General features: G+C 35.7%; 1 protein-coding gene across 1 annotated transcript in view; it reads left to right on the forward strand.

Moving 5' to 3' along the window:
• ARIH1 (ariadne RBR E3 ubiquitin protein ligase 1) overlaps positions 1-17,246 on the forward strand; it is a 122,169-nt gene that overhangs the window by 69,771 nt on the left and 35,152 nt on the right. Inside the window, exons 3-5 of the mRNA XM_044230994.1 lie at positions 3,500-3,644; positions 10,933-11,025; positions 11,531-11,586. Coding sequence (XP_044086929.1) covers positions 3,500-3,644; positions 10,933-11,025; positions 11,531-11,586 — 294 coding nt within the window. The remainder of the gene's footprint in view (positions 1-3,499; positions 3,645-10,932; positions 11,026-11,530; positions 11,587-17,246) is intronic.

Below are 17,246 nucleotides of genomic sequence, written 5' to 3' on the forward strand. Positions count from 1 at the left end.
AATCTCAGGGTCCTGGAATGGAGCCCTGCATAAGGCTCTCTGCTTGGTGGGGAGCCTGCTACCCTCCCCCTTCTCTGCCTACTTGTGATCTCTCTCTCTCTCTGTGTCAAATAAATAAAAATCTTTTAAAAAAGAAATTATTTTGACCACAGACTTCAATAACAACAGGTACCAGAAGGAAATGGATGCTGTCAATATAAAGAATATTGGGAGGAGGGGAGTGCCAGTGGCACATTTTGGCAAAAGTAAGCATTTGTGTTATGTCTGAGTAATTAGGTAATCAGGTTAAGAAACAAAAAAAACCAGTTTTTACTATTCTTGAAAGGAAGGCTATATAACGTAGAGATAATATATGTAATTAGTGAAACAATTACATTAAATGATAATCAACGAGGAAAAGCTTCAGGGATTTCCCACCAAAACTGGAGGGTTAAGTGTAGGGTTATGTAACATAAGGACACTCAATATATAAGTTGACAACTTAAAAAATAACTTAAATACTGACTCTATGTTTAGTGAAAATAAATTAGGTTTCAGTATTTCCAAATAACTATTACAGAGTCATGGTAGACCATGTAGGTAATAAAAACAAAATTTTAAAATGTTAAATTTCTTGTAAAATGGAACTTGAAAAGATTTCTAGGCCGACTGTGCCTGACAGTATGAGTGGATTCTTAAATTCTCTGTTCTCTTTACCTCTGCAGTATTTGAAAGTTCTCTGAAGGCTTCTAGAGTGGCTCAAGGAGCTGCTAACCCTACTATAGTCTGAAATATGCCTAAAGCAAATTTGTTTGTTTACAGATTTGTTACTGTGGATTATTTTAAGAAGTTACTCTAAGTCAGTTACTCGTTTAAAAAAAAATTGAATGATTATAACCAGATTCTTCTAGACACTGGGGCTACAGCAATAATTAAGTCATCCTTTTGGAGTTTACACCCCAACAGAGAAAACATAGGTGATTACGGAGTTGGTTATGTGATTAAGTGTTGTGCAGGAGTACAAAGTACCACTAGAAGGTTATACAGGAAACCTTACCTATTTCGGGGCTGCAGTGGGGAGGAACTCCAGATTAAGCTGAGACCTAAAGGTAGGTGGAAGTGTTTGGGGTAATTGAAACACCCTTCAGCAAATGGTTATCCATCTAAATTAAAATGAAATGGAATTCCAGGATGCCTGTGTGGAGCAGCTGCCCTTGGCTTGGGTCTGTTTTCCGGGGTCCTAGGGTTGGGTCTCTCATCAGGCTCCTTTTCTTGATCAGTGGGGAATCTGCTTCTCCTTCTGCCTGCTGCTTGCTCTGCTTGTGCTCTCTCTGTCTAATAAATAAATAAAATCTTTTTAAAAAAAAATGAAAGGAATCCCAGCTTTATTCCTTATTTACACAAAATAATTTCTTTGTGAATTCAACAGTTTTAATGGAAACAGTTTAAGCCTAAATAAATCATGGATGAATTTTTATAATCTTTAGATATTGAGATCTTGTAAAGCTTAATATGAAATCCAGAACTCACAACAGGGTTGCGGATCAGTATGCCTACATGAAAATTAAAAGTGACAGTTAAACATCATTAAACAAGGTTGAGGGCAAATTAGAAACTGGGGCGGGGGGGGGTGCGGAGAAAGTAGTCCATGAGACAAAGAGTTATTACCCTTTTCTGTTGACATACCAAACTCATAAATTAATAGTAAGAGCTTCACAGAAAAAGGTATTCAGCCTCACTAACAAAGAAATGCAAGTTAAGTCTAGATACTTTCCCCCAGTCAGATGGGCCCGAATTTTCATCTAGAATTATTTGTGTGTGGCACATCTAAATGTCCCTTAGTGTAAGGCTGGTTAGGTAAATTATAGTATATAGTACAGTTGAATATTATGCAATGATGAAAACTAATGTTCATTGACAAAAATACCTTAACATATTGTTTACTGGAGGTTATAAATCTGGAGTAAATACTATTTAGATGAAATTATAGACACATGTCTCTTTGGCTATGTATGCATAGAATGGTGTCTAGAATGATCATCAAAGTATTAGGAGTTACTAATTTCATGTAGTTAAATTTGGATGGCAGAAGTTTGTCTCTCTTGAGCAAGAATATCTTTTCTAAAAACAAGGTGTTAAATTGCTTTGCCTGTTCATATTTAATGTTAGCTTAATATGCTTTCTACTTTTCAAATAAAACTTGACATCTTAGCTTTTCTGAGAGATAATTAGGAGGAAAGCATTTGATTTTCTCTATATATTTTGATGAGCTGAGTCATCAGTGACAACTTTATTTGCGTTCCCCTTTTATAAGATACTGACATTTTGATTAATGATTTGATCATTTCATTGAAACAGTCTGTCGTTATTTATAAAGAGATATTTATTAGTTTTGGGAGAGTGATGTGATTTTTTCTTATCTGAGTGATTTTTCTGGAGATACAGTAAGTGCTTTGACACAAAACCTGAACAAGACCTGCATTAAAAATAATTGGAAATCTCCTTTGACTATCACTTATTTTTTACCTTGAGAACTTCTTGTTTGTATGCAAAGAACATTGCAGTTATTGAAACCTAGGCTTTCTAGGCTAAAAAGTAATTGACCAGATTTTTCATGATTTTTGTTAGTTTACTGATTCACAGATTCAGAGTTTTTCTCTGTGTTGCTTTTCCCTTTATTCTAAATATTCTCTACATTCCCCCTATTTTTAATATTCTATTACGATATTTTGGGAAGCCAGCAACCATGTCTCATCTGGATTAATGGGAAATACTGTGCTTAGTATTTGCCACTGTCTGTCAAGAAATTTGAAGTTCAGTTGAAACTCTATGGATAGTATGTGGCATACCATGCTCTACGTGGCATACCATGCTCTAGATGTCTTAGTGAACTACTTCTGTACATTTAGAAACATTTTATATAAAGCTAAATATATAGATTATTTGATATAAGAACATTTTAAGATACACTTTGTTTCCTCTTTCCTCCTCTTTGCTAGTAAGTTAAAAATTATTTTTAAAAATGTTTAGAAAGGAAATTTGTTTTGTAGAATGAGACAAATGTAAGTGATTTGTAGGGTAAGCAATGCTTGTAGGTAGTTTACTTTTTAAGCTGTTATAACTAAAATTATTACTAAAATCATTTGTATAAAATATTAGCTTAGTCTTTTAAAATACCGTTACTCTTTGTTAAGGTACCTGTAGAGATAGTACAACTTCCGTTCTTAAGTTTTAGTTGTAGTACTGATCAAATACTAATAGCTTAGCTTCTCAGGATAAAAACAAAGTAAAAAATACCAAAATAGCAACAAAAAACTTAATCTGCTTTCATACACACACACACACCCTCTGTTTTGCTACAGTTTGTAGCCATACATCTCCTTTCCTCTGAGCCATAAAGGTTATGATCTGGGTTTATTTTAATTCAGTTCATTACTGTTCCCTATAGAAATCAGGTTTTTGGAGAGCTCTAACAGTGTGCTATTGCTGGGCTCTCATCCTTTCTGTTTAAATAATGCAGGTACTTTGATGGAAACCTGGAGAAGCTCTTTGCTGAGTGTCATGTAATTAATCCAAGTAAAAAGTCTCGAACACGCCAGATGAATACAAGGTCATCAGCACAGGATATGCCTTGTCAGATCTGCTACTTGAACTACCCTAACTCGGTGAGTATCTGGTAGTTTAAGGCTAGCACTGACTCTCTGTTTCAGAGGGTAAATCAATTTAAATTATTTAAACAAAGGAAGATCTGGGAGTCTGGGATTGTATTGTAGTAAAATAGTAGCCTATCAGAATATTAAGGAGAAAGAAGGAGGAGAAAGAATAGAGCTTATTCTTCCCCCCTCCTCCCCTGATTGCTTTTTAAAGCAGCCGCTTGTCATTACACACCTAAATCTATTCTGAGTTTATTTTATTACCATGGGAGAATTGTTTAATAGGTAGGCAGTGAATAGAATTATTTTCCATCCAGAATAAGATAGATTTAAACTAACATTTTAAAATAAATATCCAAAACACTAATAAAATGTCTTTAACAGTATTTTGCTAGGGAGCTTTCAGCATTTTTCATAACAGAAGCGTTTCACTTATAAAGATCCATTCTAATGGGGATTCTTAAATATAGCAAGTGGTGACAGCATTGCAGGAGACGCGGGGACCAGTTAATTGAGTGAAAGTATCCCCCTTAAGCCCTATTGAATTTAGGCAATCTAGCAAAGAATTTTAGACTTAAACATAATCTTCCTATGAAGGCCTTACTTTATTAGTAACTGTAAGAAAATACTGTTTGTGACATAATGTATTTAGTCACTTGGAATTCACCTCTTTAAGATGTTTTAAGATACCTAAGAAATAGCTTAATTCTGTAATAGTAACTATCTTATTATATTCTCTGCTTTAATAGTTAAGCACCTCTTTCTGATAATTACTATATACAAAGTCTTTGTCACCTGTATTGTATATTTTAACACATTGAAGGTTTTTCATTGTTTTTCTTAGAAGTTTATATATATAGTATCTCTGTAGAGGCCTGTTTGAAGGGAACTAATTTGTTCATGTCCAAGTGCTTAGAAAAGAGATTTTAAAAGAAAGTTAATTAAGTACTCCTAGAGAAATAAAATGATGAGTTAAAATAACTTTGTAGGTAAAGTGTTGAGTTGAATTTCCAAATTCTCAAGTTTTGCTTATAGCCCTGATGCTATTTGTTTTTGTGTAATTATCTAAATGTCACTGGGTCTGAATTTTTCATATCTTTCAAATGAGTAAGATATTCTTTCATATGCCACCTATTCTGAGAATTGTATAATTTCCCTCCTTTAAATCAGTCTTAGGTTGAGTATTTTTTTTTTTAAAATCAACATTTCTATTAAAAATAATTAAATTCCTGTTTTGACCATTTTATTGTCTGTCTTTAACAAATTCTCTTTGCCAGGTGACATTTCTGTAGTTCATTAAAGTTTCTGTGAGGTAATACTGAAACCTGAAGAATTTTGTCCCAGATTATACCAGGTTTCCTTAGTCCCTGGCATTTCTTTTCCTGCTCAATTAACCAACTCCTCCCTCGTTTAAATCTTAAATGTAATTTGAGTACTGAAGCTAGCTGCTTACAAATATCCCCTATAACTCTCAGTGCCCTTGGTTTTGTCTAACAGTTTTAACAGATTAAAATGAAAAATCATGACTGGAGATTTGCATTGTAAATTTTGCTTGCAAAATTTTTAACTAATGATAGAGTACTTACTATTCATTTATTCATTTATTCAATGCACCAGGCACTATTTTAAGTGTTAGAAACACAATGGAGATTAAAGACATAATGCCTGCTTCCGATAATTTACAGGTTAGTTGGGTAGATAAGAGATAAATAAAATGACATGTTCAGAAAGAAAGGTAAACACTTTGACAGGTCATGATACTGTGGAAACATGTAGAGAGAGACATTTAACCCAGTTTTCGGTTGGGGAGAATATCCCACAGAAACTGACTTGTGATTAGTAAACTCTGAAAGTGTGGTAGTTAGGTAAACCAGGAAAATAGAGCAATGTAGAAACCAGAGGAAGAGAATGTACCTCCAAGAATGATAAAAACATTGCAAAAAAAACTTCAAAGACTTCAAAAGTGAATTTGGAATTAACAACATGAAGATTACTGATGATATTGGAAAGTTAATTTAAGTAGTATGGTAAAATGAGAAACCACACTGCATGGGCTGAAGAATTATTGACTTGAAGATGGGAAAGGAAATGGAGGCACTAAAGATGAACAGATTGCTCTTTAAAGGAAGTTTGGCTATGTATATGACAATACAAGAAAGCAAACCGCAACATGGGTTGGAAAGTAAGTTAAAAGTTACGGAAACTGTGCCAAGCATTATGAAAAATACAGTGTGATAAAATTAGGACTTCTTTTCTCATGGTGTTTAGACTAATAGAGAAAGATAATTTTAACCTCTTCAGTTCTGCAAGTAAATGCCATCTGAGACTCCATTAAAGCTTTAATTTGATGAGTGATTTTTTTTAAACCTCTGTTGTACAGTTCCCATGTTTCAATTTCCACCATTCTCTTGAAGCACTGATACTTGCCTTTTATTAATGTATATCTCCGATAACTTTATCCTCCCCGAAAGCAACTTTGGCTTTATACAGTGCCATATGCAAAAAAGTTTTTTAAATAAATGCTTTGATAGCTAGTTTGTAGCACTTTGAAATTAACTATCGTGGGTGATCTTTTCTTTAAAAAACAATTTCCTGAGACTTTGGGGCACTTTTAAAGTTCATAAATTCCCACACACATACCCCACACCCCCGTGTTGAGGCCAGTTCAAGGGTTTCTTAGACCTATAATAATGTTGTTTTGAATTAAAGCATAGGATCTAGCTTTGCTAACACCCCCACTTCACTAGGGAATATAGTTCGGGCTGTGATACTCCCTTTTTATGAAGTAAATAATTTGTATATTCTAATAATCAGACATGTTACATAAAGGCAACTTTGAAGATTGTGAGGATAGTCTACCCTCCCGTACCTCACCCTTTAGGCACCTCAAATCTTTGTGCTGGAATCTAAGTCCAACCCTTCTTAACTTATTCCATTTTATGGATGAGGGAACTGATGCCCTAATTATTCAGTTTTTATAAACAAAATGGCTTTAACTTTAGGTATTATATGAGCAACTTCTGATGGAGGAGAGATATTTCTTAATGTTCTTACTGCTGGTTGATATTAGTTGCTGGGTGTGTAAAATGACAGGGATAAATGAACATTGTAAGAGTGTTTATGCTTCCATTTCTTTTTTTAAAGGACCATTAATTTCTGTTTTAAGTAATATTTCATGTATTTTTAGTATATTCTGTGTCAGATTTATTTATGAATAAGTGTTGATAATAATCCTATCCCTTGAGTTAGGGACCTAAGTAGGTAAGCACAAACTAGTAAAGGAATAAGTATGTGAAAGGCAGAGGATGAAAAGGAAAATGGAACCAGATAGTGATACCTAGATAAGTCCATGATAATAATGCCACTCTTGAGCACAATGAAATGTGTTTGTACCAGAGCTTAGTTTTTGATTTATCTTTAGACATACATGTGTGATTTATTTTTCTAATTTATCTTGTTTGGTAGTGTTACCTAATTAGAATTATTGGAAAAGAGACCTTTAAAAAGCTTTTTTTTTTTTTTTTCTATAATGATCGTTGATCTAGAAGTTCCAAAGGTAGAGATGTTTCTTGCAATGATCACTTGGTAACCATCGTGACCTCTGATCCCTCAATATCAAGTATTCATATTTGGAAAAAAAAACAAGCACGTGAGGATGTGTATGTGTTTTTAAGTTATGAATAAAACATTTTAGAATGGTTGATCTTCTATGCTGCTATAATTGTCCTATACAGAATGCACCTTCCCATTATATCCTTGAAAATCAGATGCTCTCCACTGGTGATCTGACAAGTTTGTGCCAGATCTCCTTTGCCAACTGGGGGTAATGAGACTAGATTCTTTTGTTTCCTAGTTGTTGTTGTTGTTGTTTTTTAATAGAATATTGATTTCCAAAATACTTACCTTCACTTGTTCTATGAGTGAGTTAGAATCCTTGTCAATCTGACTAGCACCACATTTTAAACTGGGTACATTTTTTCCATGTCATTTTGTCCATAAGACTAGTCTTAGGACTTGGATACATTTATTCCCATGTCTGCTTCTGGGCATTCTTTATATAGTTGGTGTGCTATAGTGTAGAATTTTGTATGCTTACTATTTGTATCTGAATGTCATAAGCAACATCAGAAATTTCATGAGCAGTTTTCAAATAACAGCTAGAAAATGGAATGGAATAAAAAGTACCACTTAATATGAGCCACAAAAAGAATAAAAGAGCTAGAAATAAACTTGGCAAGAAGTGTGAAAGATCTATTATGAAGAAAACTTGAAATACTAAAGGAAATAAAAAGATGGCTTGAGTGTTTGAAGAGGTAGAATAATAATAAAATATTGTAAAAGAAGACTAGACTGATGAGAGTAAGGAGGAATTAGTCCTACCAAATACAAGAATAATCAGTGCAGTAGAATAAGATGGAGTCAGATACATGTGAGGGGAATTCGGTGTATTGTAGAAGAGGGCATTTCAAATAAAGTGAATTCAGTAAATGGTTCAAGATTCTTCACTAGAATCTTAAATTTCTTCCTAACTCTTTATATTAAAGTTAGTTAATTTAGATGCTGGAAATTTTAAAACTAATAGACTTTGCTACATAGAAGAGCTTCTTCATGGCAACAAAATGTGAGCATTCAGATTTGAAACAGAAAATATTTTCTGTGCTTATAAATGGCCAGTTTTCTAAATAGGTAAAAATCCCCGCCATTAAATCACTAAGGAAAAAAATAAACCCAGTGGAAAAATGGGAAAAATAGGTGAAAAGAGTGCTCAGAAAAGGAAATATATAGTCTTTAATCTTCTGTTAGATTGGCAAAGATCAAGACGTTTGATAATATACTATGTTGACAGGGTTGTTGGGAAGCCAGGTTCTCTTGAACAGTATAAATTGCTACAACCTTTTTGAATGAAGCTTGGTAATAATCAATTAAAGTGTAAATGTATGCCTGTTAAAATATCACTTGTACCAGTTTGTCCCAGGATTCATTTGCATGATCACAATGATGTGTATATATAGCCAGTACAGTAGCATAGTAATGGTGGAGTGTTTAGATAAATTATGGTACCTTCACACAGACTGTAAAAAGAGGTGGACCCATGTGTACTAATGTAGAACAATGTGAGAAATCTATTATATAATAATTAACCAAGGTGAGAATGTGTACTGCTCTTACTGTGTGTGTGTAGCTGTATATGTTAGAACATCTCTGGCAGAATATGTAAGATATTGAAATAGGGATTATTTCCCTGAAGTAGAGGACAAGGATGGGGTTTTCAGGGGTGCTTTGGTGACTTGGTTGGTTAAGAGTCTACCTTTGGCTCAGGTCATGATCCCAGAGTCATGGCATCAAGCCCCATGTCAGGCTCTGTGCTCAGCAGGGAACCTGCTTCTCCCTCTCACTCTGCTGCTCCCACTGCTTCTGCATTCTCTCACTCTCTGTCAAATAAAATCTTTTTAAAAAGTTTATTTTTGATGGGGCACCTGAGTGGCTCAGTTGTTAAGTGTTGGCCTTGGGCTCAGGTCATGATCCCTGGGTCCTGGGATCAAGCCCCACCTATGACTCAGCAGAAAGCCTGCTTCTCCCTCTCCCACTCCCCTGCTTCTGTGCCCTCTCTCGCTGTGTGTGTCTCTGTCAAATAAATAAATTAAAAAAAAAATTTTTTTTTGAAAGGAAGACTTATTTTTTCAGCATAAACTCATGCTATTTTTTTTTAATATTTTATTTATTTATTTGACAGGCAGAGATCACAAGTAGGCAGAGAGGCAGGCAGAGAGAGAGGAAGGGAACCAGGTTCCCTGCCGAGCAGAAAGCCGGACAGAGGGCTTCATCGCAGGACCCTGGGATCATGACCCGAGCCGAAGGCAGAGGCTTTAACCCAGTGAGCCACCTAGGCGTCCTCAACTCATGCTATTAAATAGTTGCTTTTAACCATGAGTCTGTATTACGTAGTCATTTAAAAATAATTTAGAGTAAATATTGTAAAATATACTTAGTTGAAACTAGTGACTATTATTTATATATTATAGAATATAATAGACTCCATTTAACTATCCATCAAATTAGTAGTATTTCATATCATGTAGGTAATACAAGATTAGACCAAATGTTACTATTATTCTTAGCTATCTGCATAAATCTTTTTGTTTCCATGAGATTTTATTGATTATTTAGGTAAGCTACATTTCATGCAACTCAGAAGTCTATCATTTTTAAATACAGCCTTATTTTTAAATACAGCTTTGAGATATAATTTGCATATGATATGATACACTTCTTTAAAGTGTTTTTAGTATAGTCACAGAATTGTGCAGTCATTACCATAGAAAATTTTAGAACATTTTCATAACCCCAAAAAGAAATCTCGTCTCCCTAGAGTCACTACCCCTTACCCACCCGCACCCCCCAGCCACTCAACCCTAGGCAACCACTAATTTACTTTCTCTATGAATTTGCCTGTTGAACCTTTCATATAAGTGGAGATCAAACAATATGTGATCTTTTGTGGCTGGCTTCTTTCATTTAGCATAATGTTTTCAAGGCTCATCTACATTATAATATGTATCAATACTTCAGTCCTTTTTATGCCTGAATAATATTCTTTCGTATGGATATTCCACATTTTGTTTATCCATTCGTCAGTCTATGGACATTTAGGTTGTGTCTACTTTGGGGCTACCATCGATAATACTGCTGAGTATTTGTATACAAGTTTTTGTTTGGAGCTATGTTTTCGTTTCTTTTGGGCATATACCTAGGAGTGTAATTGCTGGATCATGAGTAACTCTATGTTTAATTATTTAAGAAACTGCCACAGTATTTTCCAAAGCACCTGTACTAATTTACATTCCCACCAGCAGTGAATGAGGGTTCTAATTTCTCCACATCCTTACCAACACTTGTTACTGTCTTTTTGAAGCAGTCCTAGTGAGCGAAGTCCTATCTCATTATGGTTTTGATTTACATTTCTCTGATAGCTAATGATTTTGAGCATCTTTTCATATGCTTATTGGTACATGACATTATTCTTATATTTAATACGAACTTGTCTGCCTTTCCTAAAAATTATAAATATCTATTGTAGATGTATTGCTCATTAATTAGGTTATTTTTGGTTAATTGTATTTGCATGTCTAAGTTTCACCACCAAGAAATTTATTTTAGAAAAAAAAAAAAAGAAGTTTATTTTAGGAGCCCAGCTACTCTTGTCAAAATGAGAAATGTGACCTAATAGAGACTGAATCACTATGTATAATGATTTTTCTGATAATGTCTTTTAAAAGTCCATGTATTATTTTTGTTGCAGTATTTCACTGGCCTTGAATGTGGACATAAGTTTTGTATGCAGTGCTGGAGTGAATATTTAACTACCAAAATAATGGAGGAAGGCATGGGACAGGTAAAGATGCCAATTTGATTTTTAGTTTTTGTTGAATTTCCTGCAGTGTTTAGACCCTTGCAGAAATATAAACAGGTGAAGCATCCTTGATTATGAATTGCATGGGGAACTTTTTTTCTGTATTAAGACTAAAAGATAACTAAGGCTTTTTTTTTTTTTTTTTTTTTTCCTATTTACAATGTGGCAGTCCACTTAAAGATACAGTTCAGGTAATGTTTTCTCAGCAGCATTAAGATGTGTGTGTATCAGGCTAAACTTGTTGAGCAGTTCTGTCAGGTGTCTTGCTTCTGCCTTTCAAGTTTTATATTGAGAAACCAATTATTCAGGTCAGCAGTTCTAGTTACCTTGTGATAAACACTCATATCCATTTCCTTTAATAGAAAGGAGATGATTAAGATCCTATGAATGTTAAGGTATTCTCAACCTACTGAAGTGCCTGGCAATGGTAAGCATTCAGTAAATATTTGTTGAATGAAGACATAGTTTAAATTTCAATCTTTTTCAGACTATTTCGTGTCCTGCTCATGGTTGTGATATCTTAGTGGATGACAACACAGTTATGTAAGTATTTTTGATAGATATGCATGTTGAATATTGGTTAGTTGGTTAAACCAAATTAATTTTTGCTCAAACCTCAAAGGAGGTAGAATTTTTAGTCTGAAGAAACTTTCTAATCTACACTCCTTTGTAGTATAAAAGTTCGTTTCTAACTTACTAATTAAATGCCCAGACACCATTCTTGTAAAGATACGGCAAAATACTGGGCAGTATATGGTAGCCAGATTTAAGTAGATCTTGAAAGTGGAGAGTAGGGTATATTGGTACGTCAGTTGAGGTCCTTTGAGAAGCAGATGCCAAGATACAGGTAAAAGGGAAGGAGATTTGTTGTGGGATATCATCTCTGCAGCTTAACGAGAAAGGAGTAGACGCACTATGATTCAGCTATGACACCTGTTAAAAGAGACAAGGAAGAAGGATTCAGTAGGAAGAGACTCCCAACTATGGGGCAGCTGTGAGAAACTCTGGAAGCTCTGTGGGGAATTCCAGGCAACACAGGGAATTGTCTGTAGATGAATGCCTCAGTAAGAAGAAATGGCTGGACCCTAATCCTGGAGCTACCCAGGGGAAATGTGGCCTCATCTGGAACACTGTTTCCAAAGGCACTACATCTGGAAGTTGTTGGCTAACTGCTCTTGTGAAAGGTTCTCTTAGGAAGGGAAAAAGAAACATGAAGAAATAAGGATAGATTTTAGTGCTGAACCCGTGGTGATATCCTGGGTTGTTTAATTCTTGAATCAGTGCCGTTTCATAGCCTCAGGCTACCTAATTGACTTCACTCTAGGAAGATAAACAGATTGAGGACCTGAACTATCTGCAAATAAATTATGTAGTTAGTACTGGATAATTGCCTATACAGAAAGGTTTTTCTGTGTTTAAGCACTGGGATTTGAAGGTAATAAAAGTAAAAACAGCCATGGACTTCAATGAGCAAATTTCCTATACTACCTAATAAAGCCTTAAATTTGACTTAATCAGTACAACTTATAAAGCTCACAGATTCCCATTTATTAATCTCAACCTACTTTGGTTTACTAAAACATACTATTGCTTGTTGTTAGCCCTATGTTAATACTGTTTCTTTCAGTGAACTTTTTTCCGTTATTGTTTTAAGCTAGCAAAAATAAGTTATGTATCATCTTTATACATCCTTTCAGTTGATTGTATCTTATCATCTGATACTTTTGATTCCTTGTGTTCTTTCATCAATACATGAGTTTCATCAATACATTTAATTAGTATAGGTCACTGTATCTTTTTATCCATTACACAAACATTTACTTGAGAGCATTAAGATGTTTCCTTCTGCCAAGAGGTACATAATACTAAAATGCAGAGTTTAAGTTTTGTATATAGAGGCATGTATAAAGTACAGTAGAAAGAAATTACTCCTCCATTACTCCAGGGGTTTTGTGTTTGTTTGTTTGTTTTAAGATTTTATTAGTTGAGAGAGAGAGGAACAGGGGGAGGGTCAGAGGCAGGAAGCCCAGTGCATCAGGCTCTGTCCCAGGATTCCAGGATCATGACCTGAGCCAAAGGCAGATGATTAACCAGCTGAGCCACCCAGGCACCCCCCACCTGAAGAGTTTAAGGAGTATTGTAAATGAGGTAAAAATTTGGATTGAGGGAGTAGAAGGTAACAGTGCTTAAAGAAAGAATACCAAATTTTTTTAAAATATTTCATGAGCTTTTCTCTGTTAAGTATTCTGTGGTGGCTACCATAGAGAGTGGCAGTGTATTAGAGATGAGGCTAAAAGGACCTTCACAGTTTATCAGTTTCATCATAGAAGTTGTTTAGATACAATGTATTTGATAGGGGTTGGGGGCACCAGGCTGGCTCAGTGAGAAGAGCATGTGGCTCTTGATGGGGTCAAGCCCCATATTGGGTATAGAGATTACTAAAAATAAATAAACTTTAAAAAAAAATACAACTTTGGTATAGTGGAGGATAGTTTAGAGTGGGGAGGCGTTTGGATAGGGAGATGTGGCTATGAGTTTATGATAATTTATGACATTTTTTGAGGGGAAATGGAGTAAATATTTTCAACACATAAAATGAATGTGGCTATTATCATAAGGTCTCTTACAAATCAAGAAGAAGATAATCCGGGGCGCCTGGGTGGCTCAGTGGGTTAAGCCGCTGCCTTTGGCTCAGGTCATGATCTCAGGGTCCTGAGACTGAGTCCCGCATCGGGCTCTCTGCTCAGCAGGGGGCCTGCTTCCCTTCTCTCTCTCTGTCTGCCTCTCTGCCTACTTGTGATCTCTCTCTGTCAAATAAATAAAATTTTTTAAAAAATATTAAAAAAAAAAAAGAAGATGATAATCCTATGGAAAGCAATTCACAGTGAAAGAAATTTGAGGGGTACCAGGGTAGCTCGGTTGGTTACGTGTCTGCCTTTGGCTCAAGTTGTGATCCCAGGTTCTGGGATTGAGTCCACCATCAGGCCCCTTGCTCAGCGGGGAGTCTGCTTCTCCATCTCCCTCTGCTGCTGCTCCTGCTTGTGCAAATGCTGGCTCGCTCTCTCTCTCTCTCTCTCTCTCTCTCTGTGCCAAATAAGTACAATCTTTAAAATAAATGAAAAAAAAAACCAATTTGAATACTAAGAAACATTATGTAAACATTTCCATATGTAAATCAGAATTTGATACTCCAGTTTTAAAAAGTTGTGTTTTTTGTTTTTGCATTTTGGATTGGTAAGAATTAAATAGTTTGGTAATATGTAATGTGAGAATATCGTACAGTAGAGAATACAAATTGTCGCAACTTTTTCTTAATGCAGTTTGACGGTTTCTACAAATTTATATGCTGTTTGGACTTTTCATGCACTAGTATCACTTTGATTATTATGTCATTCTACTGCGTTCATTGTTTCTGATAAGTTAGCTGTTAATCTTAATTGTTCCCTCTTTGCTACTTTTTAAGATTTGTTGTGTCTTTAGTTTAAGACAGTTCAACTGTGATATATCTAGATGTGGTTTTCTTTGTTTCCTCTGGGGTTTCTTGTGCTCTTTAGATATGCAGCCTGGCACATACACAGAAAACCTGGAGAATACTTATAAGAGCATTTTAATAGTGGTAACAATCAATCCGCTAGGGCTTGGGGATTAGGAAGAGGGATTTTTATTTTTCACCTTATATTGTTGTATACTGTTGGTTTATATCTTCCATTTTCTTCCTTATAAATAAATAATTTTAGAATTAAGAATTTAACTAGTTAGGGGCGCCTGGGTGGCTCAGTGGGTTAAAGCCTCTGCCTTCAGCTCGGGTCATGATCCCAGGTCCTGGGATCAAGTCCCGCATCGGGCTCTCTGCTCAGCGGGGAGCCTGCTTTCTCCTCTCTCTTTCTGCCTGCCTTTCTGCCTACTGGTGATCTCTGTCTGTCAAGTAAATAAATAAAATCTTTTAAAAAAAAAAAAGAATTTAGCTAGTTAAATGAGAATTTTTTTAAGTGTTTAGTCTTAATAACTAAAATATGTATAACAGCTTTTTTCTTAGTAAGAAAAAAATAGACTCCTTCACAGTCGTGGTATTATCATTTTTAAATTTTAAATTCGATAAGTTAAAAAATAGCTTCTTAATTTTAATTCAGCTCACTTGGAACTTGAATTGAGCCTGAAACCAGATTCTTACTTGAACACACATTCTCCTAAAACCTTGTCAGATTGAAGCTAGCTTTTCCCCCCTTGTATACCTTATAGTCAGGAGGCAGAGTTATTGTCTTAAGCCCTTAGTTTCTCTACTTCGGGTTAAAATCCATGTATATCCTTGAGACTTGTGTTACCCAGCTATGCTGTAGTCATTTTTCCTTTTATTTGCTTGACTTCTTGGGTTACTCCCACTTAATTATAGTGTTAACACTTCACTCACTGTCTTTCTCCCAGGGTTTGCTGTCAGCCAGTGTGGTTTCAGTGTTCGTATGTATAGTCTGTTATTCTATACCATAACGCTGTGGTAATCCCCCCTATCAGCAGCATCAGCATTACCTAGGAACTTGTTAAAAATGCATATTCTAGGCCCAGATCCAGACTTACTGAATCAGAAACTCTGGGGATGGTGTCCAGCAATCTGAACAAGTTCTCCTGTGTCATTCTGATGTATGATTATATTTGAGAACTGTTGTCATAGCCTTTCATTTTCCTGATGTATTCATTTCCAGTAAAATTCTCTTTACCCAGATCCAAACTCCCAAGGCCACCTCCCTAGGCCTATTCCAGATCTACTCCAGGTGACTTTGCCAAATCATCTTTTTCTACATCTTCCTAAAATACTGCTCCTTGGGGTTCTAGGTTTCTTCCCCTTTAGATACTCTACTTAAAATCATACAGTGGACCCAGATTTGTGTGTCCAGGTCAGCTCTCCTTTCTGAGCTTGGAACCCTTCTATCCCACTGCCTATCAGGCCTCTTCGTACATACATTCCTCAGGCTTTGCCTGATCCATTTCTCCTACCACCACCACCACCAAATTCATTCTTCTGGCTGCTAATATTAAGAAATGGTACCAGTAGGTGTTAAAGACTGTCTAAATTAGAAACCTGATGCTATCCCTGATTGATTTTTCTCCTACATTTCCCAGAGTGATCCATACACCACATTCTGTCATTTCTGCATCTAATTCATCCTAAATCCATCCATTTCCCTCTGTTCCTACTACATTAACCTGATCTGGCCTTCATCTTCTCTTAGCTGGCAGTCTGTAACTGGTTCTTTTTTTTTTTTTTTTTTAAGAGAGAGAAAGGGAAGAGAGCATGAGAGGAGTAAGGGTCGGAGGGAGAAGCAGACTCCCTGCTGAGCAGGGAACCCGATGTGGGACTCGATCCCTGGACTCCAGGATCATGACCTGAGCCGAAGGCAGACGCTTAACCAACTGAGCCACCCAGGTGCCCCCTGTGACTGGTTCTTAAGTGATTCCCTTAAATTGTTTCATCACCTTTCAGTTCTTCATTTCCATTCTGTATTGCTTACCTGTGCAACTTCATCTAAACTTTTCTCACATTCTCTTTTCTAACAGTGTAAAACTTGGCATCTTGAAAATACTATACATTTTATTTGCATTTGGTTTGGTTTGACTCTACTTTTTCCCTAAGGTCTCTTGACTTCACATGCAATACTCTCTTCCTGTTCTCCTGTTCAGTTTTGTTATCCTACTTATCCTCCTTGTCATTCTTCAGGTCTTAGTGTAGATTTGCATTTTAGGGGTACCTGGATGGCTCAGTGGGTTAAGTGACTGCCTTCGGCTTGAGTCATGATCCTGGATTCCCAGGATTGAGTCCACATAGGGCTCCCAGCTCCATGGGAGTCTGCTTCTCCCTTTGACCTTTTCCTCTCTCATGCTTTCTCTCACTCTCTCTCAAATAAATAAATAAAATCTTAAAAAAAAATAAAAAGATTTGCATTTTGGTTTGGGCAGAAATCCTATGCGCTCCTTAACTCCCCCGTATTTCCTTACTATACACTTTTGTAATTGCCTGTATTTGTGTCCATTTTCATTCTTAGACCATAAGCTGTATGACCCCAGGTCTCCTATTTATGTTCACTAAATGCCTATTTCCATTCAGGATGTGTGATCTTAAAATGCATAACAGTTATTTTGTAGATTCATTTTTTTATTCCTTAGCATTGAGTATGTAATATGTATGTATCCTTGAATAAGTAACTGGAAAT

This window comes from Neovison vison, chromosome 13, assembly GCF_020171115.1.
Source record: "Neovison vison isolate M4711 chromosome 13, ASM_NN_V1, whole genome shotgun sequence".
Taxonomy (NCBI): domain Eukaryota; kingdom Metazoa; phylum Chordata; class Mammalia; order Carnivora; family Mustelidae; genus Neogale; species Neogale vison.